Source organism: Acanthopagrus latus, chromosome 11 (genome assembly GCF_904848185.1).
Source record: "Acanthopagrus latus isolate v.2019 chromosome 11, fAcaLat1.1, whole genome shotgun sequence".
Taxonomy (NCBI): Eukaryota; Metazoa; Chordata; class Actinopteri; order Spariformes; family Sparidae; genus Acanthopagrus; species Acanthopagrus latus.
The window spans coordinates 28,252,846-28,267,985 of record NC_051049.1 but is presented as its reverse complement, the minus strand read 5'-3'; the positions used below and the strand labels follow the sequence as shown (position 1 = coordinate 28,267,985).

At 40.7% G+C, this 15,140-nt stretch overlaps 1 protein-coding gene across 1 annotated transcript; it reads right to left on the bottom strand.

The window, feature by feature from the left end:
• Positions 1–6,668: 6,668 nt before the first annotated feature.
• Positions 6,669–13,552, bottom strand: LOC119029234 (NAD-dependent protein deacylase sirtuin-5, mitochondrial-like). The gene is made up of 9 exons (XM_037115936.1): positions 13,407–13,552; positions 10,434–10,546; positions 10,185–10,318; positions 9,618–9,843; positions 9,083–9,170; positions 8,579–8,632; positions 8,351–8,474; positions 7,856–7,971; positions 6,669–7,760 (listed from the first exon to the last, which is right to left on the bottom strand). Exons 2-9 carry the CDS (start codon positions 10,534–10,536, stop codon positions 7,682–7,684), a joined length of 924 nt encoding a protein of 307 aa, XP_036971831.1. The 5' UTR covers positions 10,537–10,546; positions 13,407–13,552; the 3' UTR covers positions 6,669–7,681.
• Positions 13,553–15,140: the final 1,588 nt, after the last annotated feature.

Sequence of the window (15,140 nt, the reverse complement as noted above, 5' to 3'; positions counted from 1 at the left end):
TCATTTGAATGTTGCAGTGAAATAATGAATGGTGTCACTTTGTCTCAGCTCCTCTGCCTTGTTTCTGTGCTGACTTCGTTGAGCAGGTAGAATTACAGGGTGTGGCGCTTTACAGCAGTACATCACAGCACCAACCATCCCTGATTCTGATGAAACTGGATCTTTATTGAGAAAATGTTTTCTGGTTTTTCCCTCTGATGTCGTCTGATGTCGTTCGCTCTGCCTCAACTCTCTGTGATTTATGGAGTTTTCTGAAAGCAACATGTAATTGCTGCATTATGTAGCTACAAGTTAGCATCACGGTAGCTTTGGACAGTGTGGAGGAGGTCCAGGGAATGGGCACCAAGGTCATATGATTTAATATTTAGTATTTAGAGCAGGGGTACTCAATCTTCAATCTTAAAGAGACACAAAGATTCAGGCCACATGCAATGCAAGTTGTTACAGAAACCTGGGATTTATGTTATTTGTGACAGTTATGTTGCATTTAGGAACCATGCCAAATTGCACAAAATACCCATTTCTACATATTGTTGCTTTAACACGGGAAGCGAACCCCGCTCGCTGAAGATCTTTTCTTTTTTGGTCTGATTGTCTCAAATTGCCACAGGTGGGTTTACGCTGCTTTACTTAAAGTCGCTGTGAAGCGTCTGATAGAGCGCTGGTTGCTTCAGCTTAGCTACGTGTTTCCTCTATAAACAGCCAGCAGCCAAATGTGCCCCACCCGCTGACTGACGCTGACTCTTCATGGACTGACAGCTTCCAGTAAACATGGACAGAAAAACTCAGCCTCCGAGAAGACGAGGGAATACAGTACTGATGTGGTTTTCTTACCAGGGTTGGAACCTGGCAAACTGGGGCTGAGTCAGCTAGGTTAGCTTACAGAGCTAACCAGTTCACGGCAGCTAATTACATCTAGCAGCGGTTAGCACATACTTTAGCAACAAAGCTACCCGTATCTGTCCACCATGATGTCTTTGGGCCTGATTCTGCTGTATAGATAAGATATGGAGCTAGACATGTGTGATAAAAACACAGTAATGTCAATATCATAGGGAAGTGTGACAAAATGTTGGTAATGTCCCTGGAAAAGAGACAAGGATCACATGTGCATATATATGTACCACTTGAAGCAAAACTCTCGCCAAAATGCAACCTAGGCTTTTTTTTGTCAATATACCCAAGTCAAACCTTTGTGTAAAGGTTCCACCTTAACTGTCCTCCATGTTACATTGCATTCTGAGATCGACACTTCTCCACTAGCAGGACGGCAGCGAGCGGAACAAGCATCTGCTAACATGAGTTGTTCAAAAACTTTCTTTTTAGTAAACTCTGTGTACACAAACAATGTTCTCAATGCTCGTGCTCATGTGTAGAGACCCTGGTGATACTACAAGCAAAGTTTCATGTTGTGTCGAGACTTCTTAGTGTTTTAAAAATAGCGATTTTCATGCTAGCGTAAAGGTGTCCCTAGCATGCCATTGAAAATGACTTTGACCGAAAAACGACAATACGGGTTATAAGGTTCGACTCGGGTACATTCACCAAAAAATCCTAGGTTGCATTCTGGTGAGCGTTTCACTTTAACTCTTACATTAAACTGCAACTCAGTTTTCAGAGTGATGAATGATGGTGGAACCACTAGGTGAAACATACACATACACACGCTGCACATATCCTACAACTTCATACTGCAGACTGAACAACACACACCTTTCCTTGAGTGTGAATTAAAAATCGATAGCTCTGAGACTTGGTGGATGGAGGGCTAGGCGTCTATGGACTCGTTGGCTCCGAGTTAATTCACTTTCACAGTTTGCCAAACGGATGAATAAAATATGACGCTCCAGTTTGAAGAGATGGAGGGAAAGGTTCTCTAATTGGAATTTCTGTCGACTGAATGAGAGTTTGAGGGGAGGCAAATTATTCATACACACACACATACACACATACATACATACATCCTGTACATTAAATCATGGTGGTCCATTAGGTAGCCCAAGGTGTTGGCATTAGCTGTGTCCCTGGTGATGTGGGGACATGAACATGTTCATTGATCAAAACAGGACAAAAATGCTCTGTGCACTCATTTGCTTTTTAAATATTACTCTATATATACTGTTTTCCACAACTTTATTCATGATCCACTGTTGCTTTGCATCTCATTTTCTCTCCGTTTAACGACCCTAACAGCTACCGAAATACAGAAAGTCAAACATGCGGCCCGAGGCGATAATTCTCAACAAATACTCATGAAATATTTTCAAATGTTTGCACAAAATAAAGCAGACTGACTTCTGGGAAATCAGCTACACCGCTTCCATCCTCCAAGTCACGCAGCCACTCGCAGACACACAGACAAACACAAGCCCCCCGTCCATTAGAGGTCACATGTGGGCGCGTAGCTCATAAAACTGGTGGCGTGAGGGGCTCCAGCAGGGGGGATATAACCATACTGACGTGGTAGCTGGTGACACAGTGACATTGATGGAGATATTTACCGTAACCTCACGCCGGCCTTGGCTGGAGAGGCGAGGATGCTGTAATTCTTCTCTTCATTTCGACATGTCTTCTGAGCTGCCTTCATTTTATAAAGAAATTTACACTGGTTTACATCTGACTGACTGACAGACTGACAGATGGGGTTAAAGCTCCAATGTGATGAATGTTCATGTGATTATAAAATCTTTTTATATGAAGTTTTTTTGGAGGCAAAAGTATTTGCTTGTAGAGTTCTGGAGGAAAAAGGTGCAGACTGTATTTTGTTTTCGGCCTTTCATGCTCTGCCAGAGGGTCTTTTCTTTTTTAGCCATTTGGAGACGAAGCAAGTGTCGACATTTCTAAATCTTACAGATAAGACCCTCCAGAATAGAACAGAAATACCATAATAAAAAAAGAGATCTGCACTAAAGATCTCTGAAAAACAGTGAATCGTGGGCCAGTGTCTTGTTATCAGAAGGTCGCTGGTTTGATTCCCCTGGTCTGCATGTCCTGCATGCAAAGTGTCCTTGGGCAAGATACTGAACCCCAAACTGCTCTTGATGTGCTGGTTGGCACCCTGCATGGTAGCCTCCACCATCAGTGTATGTATGAATTACTGTGAGTCATTTTGGACAAAGGCGTCTGCTAAATGCCATAAATGTAAATTAATCTGGATTGAAACCTTTTTGCTAAACTAGGAGTGACTGAGGCCGATGTTTCATTTTAACTACACAGTATCATAGACAGCCGGCTGCATCATGAATGTAGTTGTTCATATATATTTGCCTATGTTCCCAGCCCCTCCTCATCAGAAAAATGCATGATGGATATGTAAAGCAGTCGTACCGTGCACACAAAAAAATCACTTTTTTATCTCCAGCTAAAGAAGTCAAACTAATCAGGGCTATTGGTGGTCGGGAGTAAGGACTGCTAACGCGAGACAACCCATAATACCATGACAAAGAATTTATCGTCGATTGGCTCTCGTGGAGAACAAGCACTGTCTCATTATCTGGATTTTGTGGTGCGTGAATGTTAGTGTGGTTGAAGCGGGAAGCTAGCAACCTGTCCTCCTCACTGCTTTGACAACTTTTGATGTGGTGAAATTACAAATGCTAATCTGAACAAACCACTGTGACCTCTGTGAGATGTCACAGCTGGAGAAAATGATTATTCAGTTCGTAGCATCTTCAGCTAGATCTGAATCAGGCTGTTACAGTCGATGTCCCGGGGGATGTACTGTGTGTATATTAACATAAATGTATATCAGTGATGCATTCACTTTAGATAATGTTGGATCTTGTGGGACTTGACCTATGACCGCTTACACGCTCAACACATATGCAACATTTAAACTAAATTAACAAAAGAGTTACAGAACCAGATCATCCCAACATGAAAATTCAGTTCATCTACTCACTCCCATGCCGCTGTGAAGTCACACAAGTCCAGTCCGCAAAACATTTCCGGAGTTTCACATTGTCGCTGCTGGGCAAAAGGGGTAAGTGTGTATCCGATCTGAGGTGGGTGCATTCGGTTGACCTCGTGAAGGGTGGAATTCATGTTGTTTCAAATCAGTTCGGAAATTTTGACTACACCTGACGAGCTGTATGAAGCCATTTTATGGGTCTCCATCTACTGTCAGGTGTTAGGAGAATGCTGCAACACTGTTTTGCCGTGAAGCTCCAGAAATGTTTTGTGGACTACAAAACGTCATCTGACTTTCCATCAGCGTGGTGGTCAATGGCCTGGACCTGGACTATGTTGGATGGGCTTCATGAAACCATTTCATGTTTTTATTTCTGGTGGTGCAACATTCTCCCAACAACTGAAGTAGCTGGGGACTTGTTTTAAAGCGTAAAAAAACAACAATCGACACTGTAGCTGCTGGGCTAAAATACATCTTTGGGATCTCAGGGCTTCCAGAGACCTGGACTACTTTGGACAAGCTGTATGGAGCTGTCTTATGTTTTTATGTTTATCTCTAGCTACTTCAGGTGTTTAGGAGAATGCTGTAGTGCTGTTTTGCCACAAAGCTCCATACATTTTCTGTGGACCATGAAAGGAGCCCTGGAGAAGACAGGTTCACAAGGAATAGGAATAGTACAACAGCTAGAGGACGTATGCTTATTGGCCTTTGATCAAACTTTAGACTAGATTATAAATATGAAGCTGACAGTTGGCTTCAGAATCAGATTCCCGCAAATGGGTACATTTCTTTGTCACAGCACCAAAGGACAGTAATATTACAATTAACAATAATAAGAGTAAAAAATAAACAATATATTGAAAGGTAAGAAATAGAATAGACTCGTACATACATATATACATAATGTTGTATAATATAGTTCCTATCAATAGCTTAGCATAGCATAAAAAGTGGTAGCAGAGGGAAACAGCTAGCCGGACTCTGTCCAAAGATGAAAAAAATAATCCATATTCAGCAATTCTAAAGGTTTTTAATTAAAGCATGACACATTGTTTAAATCTGTACAAAAGACAAAGTGTAGTTTTTCAGGGTATTTCTCAGGGGACTGTCCCTTTAAAATGTAAGCAGTCACCCAAAACAACTGAACTTGTACATCAACACAGTTCTTGAGCACTTTGTTACTTTCCACCTCTGTTGACTGATGAGGGTGGGATGTTTATCAGATAAAGAACTTGTACTTGGACACATTACACTCCACTCTGACCCACATTTTTCCATTCCTGGTGTTCTTCATTTCTCTATCTCTCTGCCTCTCTCTCTCTCTCTCTCTCTCTCTCTCTCTCTCTCTGTCTCTCTCTCTCTCTCTCTCTCTCTGTCTCTCTCTCTCTCTCTGACAGGCCTAGCTGGCAGTACAACTCAGATTGGTGTGAAATCGCCGCCTAACAGGCGGGAAATTGGCTCTGTTATTTTTGGAGCAGAGTCATGGGGGACCGTCGGACCATCATCCTCTCTCTAATGAGCAGGTGATGGAGGTGTAGCTGGGGAGGGAGCAGAGGGAGGGATGCATGGCGTCTCAAACACCACACATGGCAGATGTACAGATGAGAGCAGGGAGGGAAAACAGCAGTGCGAGATGTAGCTGAGAGAAAGCAGAGGGAGGAAGAGAAGGAGAGGAGAAGGGGTAATGAGATTTCTTGTGGCTAATGTGAATATCAGCATCAGATTAGTCAAATATTAATTACCTCATTTGACATCCGGCACTCCTGCAAATGAGCGTTTACAGAGCCGGACTCGGCCCTGGCACAGTGTGTGTTTGTGCTGAGATGATGGAGGACCGGTGGGGGTGGATGTGGCCAAAGAGGGAAGTGTCAGGAACAATACCATCTCCAGCCAAAGCAGAACATTGTCTGTAACACAGAACATATAGTGCAGAGTGGTCCCAATCCTTTTTCTGTGTGATGCACGCAGCCTTGTATATATCAAAGCTGCTGTACATGTTAATTCTAACAGTAATCCCTGTTATAGAGTGTTTTGTCAGCAACCCATGTCTCTCTTCCCTGTGCTCATGCAGTTAAAGATGAAAAGAAATGTTCTAAATGTTCTGGTACTTCTGCCAACTTTATCCAATATGGACAGAGAAGTCCATAAAGAGACGGTTGGGCGACACGCAAAGAGCAGGATCCTCCAGATGTGGTACCTACAACGGCAGTGGCAGAATGGGGACAGCTGGGTACTTGTTATAAAACAGAAAAAAACAACTGAAACCCTCTCCATACAGCTCATCTGGTATAATCCCAGTCTCTTGAAGGAACAAACAAAACAAGAACAAAAAAAAAAAAACGTAAAATGGATCCGTAGAGCTAATCTGATGTAATCTAAATCTACTCCTGAAATACCAAACTAATTTGAAAAAAGAAAACATATACTTAAACCCCTTTTAAAGTTGAAATCTTCACTGTAGCTGATAAGCTAAAAGCGTTAGCTTGTACTCCATCAGAAGTGGGTGCACAAACTCGTTCAAGGGTATAAGAGTCTCCAGCCACTTCAGCTGTTTAGACTGCTTACAGTTAGAGCCACCCAAAACTTCTAATCATATTTTTTTTAATTAATTTTTTTGTCCTGAAAACATTTATTTGGATAGGTTTAAACATCAAATCATATTTTTTTTAATTTTTACAAATTAGCTGAGCACCTCCATAATCTTTCCCACAGTAAACTGGTACATGGGAATCACAGCTATACAAGACAGTAGCATAAATACAGTAGCGGTTGTGGCTTTAATGCAGGGAAGTGTCGGGCACAATCTCATCCTCAGCATAAGCAGGACATCGCCTACAACAGAGACCATACAGTGCAGAGGACAGTACAATTCATACACTCTACCATCACTAACATACACTGTGCTAATAAACGCTTACCATTCTTATCATTGAGTCTGTTTCGGCATTTGCAAACTCATGCAAACATTTAAATGCATAAAAACTACATCTGCATAGATGTTCATCTCATATTTCATCATGTTGTTTATATCACGTCAGCATCAGAACATCAACACACACGTAACAAATCCTTTATCTTTTCATGACTGGCTGAGGGAATGCACAGTCACTGGTTTCCCTGCTTTAACTGGAGCTGACTCACAGCCACTGGAAGGCATCATACACAGTATTCATCACGGTCCATAAATTCACACACACACACACACCACATATCCCAGGCAGAGCCCACAGATCCTTCAGAAGAAGTCAGTTTTTCCTCCTCACAGGTGTTGTTGTATTCAGCACAAATGAAGCTTAACACTGCCCCCTACTGTCACACATTCACTGTACATTCACTGCAGAGGGAGGGATCAGTTGACCTACATGTGATCATATTTAATCCACATTACTATTGATTTGTTTCTTTTTCAACATTACCCTTTATAACCAGCACAGCTAAATCATTTGGTAAATGTTGGTTTCACGGTTATCACTAATAACATTTAGTATTGGCAGCAGACTATGCAGAGCACTGGTGTGATTTGGGATCTACAAAAGTCCAAAAACAAAATGCATCAACTTGAAAATAAATGCCCAAAGTTCTGAGTGTGTAACTTTAAATAATATAGTGTGTTTGCTCTTCATTGCACTGTGTCTGTGTGACAGCTTCAACAAACATTTCTTCAGTCTTTCAGTTTCTCTCCACACTGGACATGTTAAATACTCTTATTATCTGTAAATAAAGTCCTTCAGTGTTAGACAGTCTGGTCTGTGGGCAGCTGATGTCCAGGACTCATTTTCCACTCTGCTCCCTCTCATGGCATTCCAATGCGGGAGGCAGTGTGGTCCCACAGGGGCCGTGGAAGTGGAACCTGAAACAAAGAAGAAATATTGTTGAAATTGTAAACATGACATTAAGTAGTGATGATGCATGTATCTGACTGTGTGACAGTAAATTAAAACGCACTGGAAGCGCTGGGTGGCTGGTGTGTTTTCCATGTTGAACTCAGCCACAGGGACTCCTCTGGCTGCCACCTGAGGAGCAAACATGGCTGCTGGATACACAACAGATGATGTGCCGACCTGCAGAGAGGGAATTTATTGAAAATTGAAATACCTTGATATAATTTATTTCACTAAAGATTTCGAGGAGAATTTCTACACAAATAACAATTGATTTTTTTCTTTGTTTAGTACAACATACTTGATTTTTATAAAGCACCAAATTTAACATCTAAAATGTTGTTATTCTTCAAAATAACACAGCAAATGATATTTATTTAGCTTTTAGATTTTGACAGCTTTTCAAGAACTTTGTTCTCCTTTCCTACAGATGTCAAACTGTCTGATTGTGCTGAGCTCTGTAGTTGTACAGTTGAACTGTGTTTTTTAAATAATTTGGAGCAAAATATCAAACAGTTATACAATTGTTAAAGAGTATGGAAATAAAATGTGTCAGTACCACGAGGCAGAGGTCACAGCTGTCCAACACCTGCTCTGCTCGGGTTAGGATGTCTGCGTCCAGAGTCTCTCCAAACCAAACCACAGCTGGTCTCAGGAGGCCGTGACAGCCTGTCTGCTCACACCTGAAACACACACACACACACACACACACACACACACTTTGTCGAAACAAATAACCTCATTTCAAAAGTGCAGAGTACTAAAAGAGAAAATGTGTGTGTCTTACCTGGGCAGATTCTGAACAGGGATCTCAGCGTCATCTGTTTTCGGGTCTGGAGCTCTGAGGAGGCAATTTGATAAAAGACGTTTGTCACTGTCAATGGCAACTGTGCCCCAAAACTTTCTAAATTATACACTGATCTAAAGCATGGCTCCTATAATTCATATAATTTAATGCTCTGAAATATACTTTCAATTTTAACACCGTCTTCTTTTAATTCAAGACAGAGACTGACTGTAGTTTGCAGATCATTTAGATGATTAAAAACATTCATTTTGAATGTCAGATAAGTGGCTTTAAAAGTGGCACTTCATTGCAGTCACAGATTTTTAGTTTCATTATGTCATCAGATTTTATTCAGCTTTGTGATGTCCGACTGAATTAAACTGACGTTTTCTCCGCTGGTAATTCTATGCTCAAATGAATTTGATCAATATCTTTTATTACAAATGTTCATATTGTTGAGGAAAACAGTCCATATCATCAAATGACATCAGATGAGGCTCTCACCCCTTTCCCTCCAGAGCGGCACAGATGGGACTCTTGTAATTGGCTGCTTCATGACCACAGCTCATACAGCGTGTTTTAAACAGACTTCCTGGATTATCAACATAAGAGACATCAGATTAGTATTGAAACATGTCAATCAATTAGTCAGAAAACAAAAAATAAAATTAACAATTATTTTTAACAACTGCTTTGTGTCATACATCAGATACAAATGCCAAACATTACTCCAGTTTGAAGATTACGAACATTTTTCATGTAACTTCTAGAAATTCAATAATTGTTTTCTCAGTTTATTAATAGCTCCTATAATGAAAAATGGCCATCCTAGATGAAGCCATTAAATATCATGTCCTCCTGTCCAATCCTTAAAGTCTAAAGGATGAAAGAGATTAATCAGTATATTTGCTTGAAAAAAATGTCATAATATATGAAACATCAAACAATTAAGCATTAAGAATTTTCACTAGGCTAGAGAAGATTACACTGATTATGCAATCCAAGCTAGGATTGGGTGTCTGCACTGCTTTCTACTTGCCATGGATTTCCAGGATGTTTTTGGATCCGGCGCGGCGGTGGAGCTCGTCGATATTCTGAGTGATGACTGTTACCGTGCGTCCCTGTTTGCTCAGTCGCTCCTCACACTCAGCAATGGCCAGGTGAGCAGGGTTGGGATCTTTAGTGCGCATCACCTCACGCCGGTAGTGGTAAAACTCCCAAACACGGGAGGGATTCCTGGAAAAGGCCTCTGGAGTGGCAAGTTGCTAAAACATGAACATGTTGGAAAATGTTATTTGTTACAAAAATCAGTGCTGAGCAAAACATTGCCAAGACAGCTACTATCACTAAAGCTCCTTTCCCACAGTTGCAGCTCTGTTGTGTAATACACTTGCCAGTTTATTAGGTATTCTTCGCTTAGGCCAATTCAATCAATACAACAGTCCTGCAATAAAGCTTACCTTTAAGAATGTTAAAATATTCTGTTTCTTGTTTTACAGAGGTGTTGAATCAACTTTACGACCTGTTTTGCAGTTTGTGCTGCTGGTATATTTTATCATATTGCATTACTGCATTATATATATAACATAATTATATAGTGGCGTACCTGTGCTTGCCATTTCCTCCAGTAGCCTCCCTCCCCTCTGAAGGTGGGGACTCCACTCTCTGCACTCACTCCTGCTCCGGTGATGATGGCGATATTGTTGGCTTGGGAGAAGATCTTCCTGAATGCTGCTAGATCTGAGCACAAATGCATAACACAAAATTAAAATGATGGAAGTTCAGGGATTTGTAGATAATAATTGCTCAGCAGGAAGATGCAACAGAAGCAGAAAAGGTGAAAAATAAAGATTACCTGAACTGGGCTGGGCCATCTCTTTAAAATGCCGTTGTCTTTTCATCCAGGCATACAGCTGAGAGGTACTTGCGGCTCTGCAAGTGAACTGGCGCAAAATCATCTGGTTCAACCTAGAGAGGACAATATTACATGAGTCACTCTGGGAACACAGCGGACTTTCAACTCAGTTTGTGCCTCGTGACCTCCTTTCAACCTTCACTACTGGTGTTCAAGTAACATCTTCATAAGGTTCAAACTGAGAGTTTTCATGTCACTTTTGACATCATTTCAAATTTAATTAAAGACGTGCAACAGATCAAAGTTAAAGCTTTTATGATGACCCAATTTTACTCCATGCAACAAAAAAAACCCCAGACTGAGCCCCAATACATGAAGGAGACACTCAACCTGGTAGTCTGCAGTTTTAATTTTGCACAATTAAAAAAAACAAAATAACAAGTATGATAAATTATATACTGTACAAAAAAGCTAAAAACCCAGCATTCTCATTTACCAAAATATTTTCTAAATATTACAAAGTTATAGAAAACACATAAGTTACATACAGAGCACATAAATACATTAAAAATAACAGAAACAACATACAAAGGCACTGCAAACTGTAGCCTCCAAAATAATCATGAAGGTGAGCAACCGATCAGCTTTACTGAATACAGTTTAAAGGATAATTTTCCAAGTCAATAACCCTAACCCTTTTTTATTACATTTTCTGTGCCGAGTTGGTGGCCATGTTGATGTTGGTGATGTAGTTTACCGAGCGGTTTAACACAAAACTAGATAGTATTTTACTTTAATTACTACAAACTGCAACTTCATTAACTTGGATGACAAAAACATGGCATTTGTAACACCAATCCTTGTGTCTTTACACTGGTTGGCCATACAATTTGGGATTCATTTCAAGATCCTGCAAATCACATTCAGAGCCCTGCGTGGTGAGGAACCGGCTTAACATTCAAGAGCTCTTAAAGGGATATTCCGGTGTAAGTAATCCATGGTCTTACACACCTTGACACCGAGTACGACCCCCCCCTCGAGAGATAAAGTTTGCGGACCGCTAGCTTACATAGTTTTATCATCCTCAGAAACGACTGCACAACAATCCACTGCAGCAAATGGATCCAAGTATAAATCACCACCAAAAAGCCACAAATAATGCTCAGAACAGCACCACACATTACAAATAGGGTTTACCGAGTGCAGTGGAGTTCTGCAGCTCAGTGAATATCATTACTGCGCGACTCTACTGCACTCGGTAATCGACTCGCAGGGCTTCCCCACAACAAGGAGGCTTCTCGGGTGGTGAGGTTTGTTTATCTTTTCCGACAAAGCCGGCAACGATATCAAATGTTTGAAGCCTCAAAATATGTGCTGGGACCCTGTTTCTAATGTTGCTGAAGTTTGGTGCTGTTCTGAGCATTATTTGTGGCGTTTTGATGGAGATTTACACTTGGACCCATTTACTGCAGTGTATTGTTGTTGTGCGGTAGTTTCTGAGGATGCTAAAACTACCTAAGCTTAGCGGTCCACAAACTTTATCTCTTGAGGGGGGGTCGTACTTGGTGTCAAGGTGTGTTAGAACATGGATCAAACTTACACCGGAATATCCCTTTAATGCCTTATACCACCAGTAGGACTGTGTGCTCCACTGACCAGGGTGTGTTGACTGGTCTTCCACCAGGCTAGAGACAAAAGGAGACTATGATTTAGTAGTAGTTCCTCCTACACTCTGGAACTGTCTTCCATTGAACTTACCTAAGGTTGACACAATGAACGCACTTTACAAAGCAGTTAAACACTCATTCATTTAAACTTGCTTTTGATTAACGTGTCTGCTATTTTATATTGCTATATCTCAGCACTTGCTTGCTGGCTGGCTGTTTTAATGTTACTTTGTTTATGTTTTTCTGTCATTTGTGTTGTGAAACACTTTGTGACTTTCTGCTCTTGAATGGTGCTCTATTAAGATGCATTTATTCATATTCAATAAAACAGACGGTTAGCTCACCTGGTTGAGTATCTGGCCCTTCCCTGCTAGAAAAAAACAGCACAGACCAGCACCAAAACACAACATGTGGGCTGGTCTTGACCAGTCACCAGCAAGACTAGCATATGTGTTTTGGTGCTTGTATGCTTGTTTTCCCAGCAGGGTTCCCATGTTGAAAATACCATGTCTTAAATTATACCGCAAAAACGTCCATTCTAGCTCTTTTGAACATTTTACGGATAGTTTTGCTCAGTGGGAGGGGACTCTTTTTGCACATGAAGTTATTTTCTCCAAATAATAATACGAAAAAGTTTTTCACACAGAAAAAGTAGGGGGTAACTTGGAAAACTGGGAATCGTAATGAAACAAAACTAAAAGTTGACCTCCTTTTGTTAACAGAGGAGTGTTTCGTCAGTCTCGACAAGTCACTTGTCATATCAGAGGTTTCTTCAAAGCTAGGCTCGTTCTCATCGTTCTTTCACAAAACAACTCTTTAGGTGATAAACGCGATGATGAGTTAGCTGTGGGAGACAACCTCTTGTTAGCTTGTAGTTAGGTTAGTTTCGTTTTCAGGAAGGTCATTGTGGCATTTAAAAACGTACCGGTCGTCTAAGTCAACATAAACAAGCACAAGGCTAACATGCTAAATTACGTATTGTATTCGAAAATTATGCTATAAGGGGATTAAGATGGACTACAGTAATAAAGTGGTAATATGACAGTTCTCTGTTTTCTGCTCTTCAAAAAGGCATGGACCCTCCTGCGCAGTAAACTGAGCCTGTCTTAGCTTTCAGTAGAGTACGCTAGCTAGCTATGCTATGAGCCTGTCAAATGGAAGCTAGCGCTGGTGCGACACAGCGGCTGACAGCGGCTTCACGCGCACATTACGTCCGAAAGACAGCGTCATGATCATGGCTGTATATATCCTGGGATGAGGGGGGTTCCTGTGTTTGAGCTAAAGTTTGCTAATGCTAACAAGCTACCTGTCAGACCGAAGTCAGCCCCGTCAGCTGAGGGAAGCAGGAACTAGGGCGGTGTTTTCTCCAGTAAGTCAGTGGGCTGACAATGAGCCTCTCAACAGAGTCGGCGAGGTAAAAACACAACCCTGAAGATGACCAGCAGAGGGAGCATTTGTACTGCAGTGGACTTTTCACTACAGGTGAATTCAGTGGGCCCAAAATACAGCATCATGTAATTTCGCACCATTTGTTATCATTCTTGATTCTGCATTCTCCACAAGAGGCCATCATTAGATTAACAGATTATAAAGCACAAAATGAACATGTGAATATATGATGAAGCTTGCACTATAATAATCATGAGTGACCAGAGAAAGATTGCATAGATGGATTACTTAAGCATCCCCCAATGGGAGGTTGCAGTCAGGTCACACAAATAAGCAAGGCTGGTAAGAAGGTATGAATTATGTTTGAGTTCACGTGAGATTTTCCAAGTATTACAATTTCCATTTCATTTTCAAAGACCTGTGACTCAAGAGATACAGTCATTTTTCTAGTATGAGTGAAGTCAATTCAAGTTGCAGGTTGTGTCAACCTGTTTAATAAGTTAATTTGTATTATAATTATTATTGACATTCAGTGAAATAGATGTTGTCAAATTAAAAGCTGATTTGTTTCTTAATTTATTTTCTCCATCAGTAAGATATTTCCTTTCCATCACTTTTAAATAAAGGAATGATAGCCAGACCAAAAGAAACTCAACTGAAAACATAAATGAGCACATAAAAGTCTTGAACTTCCGAGTCCAAGTCAGGTCTCAAGTCATTTATATTCTGTCAGCACTGACTTGAGTCCAGATCTCTGCATTTTTTTTTTTTGACACTGACTTGAAATGAATTCCGTTGATTAGGGTGAGAGGTGAAGATCCTGTCCCTGAGGTCCTGCTCCTGCTTTGTCTAGGGAGTATTTATGGGTTTACGTATTGGATTTGTTGACAACTATGCATTCTGAATTCCATAAACTGTGAGTAGAACTTAAAAACGTTTACTGTCTTATTGTGATTGAATCTGCAGGCTGAGCACAGTCAGCCCCATCACTTCTACTTTCTTTGTTCCACCCTGAATCATTTTTATTGTTAGCAATATGTGGTGCATTGTCCTCAGTGTAAAGATGCCGGTGAGATTTGTTACATTTACAGTAAAAAGAAACGTAACAAGCAAACAACACCATAGCTGTATTTTAGGCTAAAATATGTCACATCTTTTTAAATCAATTTGGGACCTCAGGGCTTCCGGAGACCTGGATAACTGGAGAGCTGTTTCTCGTTGTTTGTCCTGGTTGTTTTTCCATTTTAAAACGAGTCTCCAGCTACCTTAGCAGTTTAGGAGAATGCTGCCATGCTGTTTTGCTGTGAAGTTTCAGGAATGACTGAAATTTCAAACCGATAATTTCACCGATAAACTGATTTTCAGGTTCAGAAGCATCACAAGGACGTGTCTGCATGTATCACACAGTAGACCTGAAAGTCATTTATAGTTATGTGCAAAGCTAACAAAAATATATTACTCTCACAATTGATGTCTAAATGTCATGTTTTGGGTGAACTTATCCTTTAATTATTCCATTTACATCTGACAAATAATAGTGAAAATGCTCTCACAAGTTCCCAGAACACAAGGTGAGATCTTGAACAGTGCACTTTCTGTTGGACTCACGCTCTGAAGCCCACATATATTACACTCATTCTGATAAGCAACC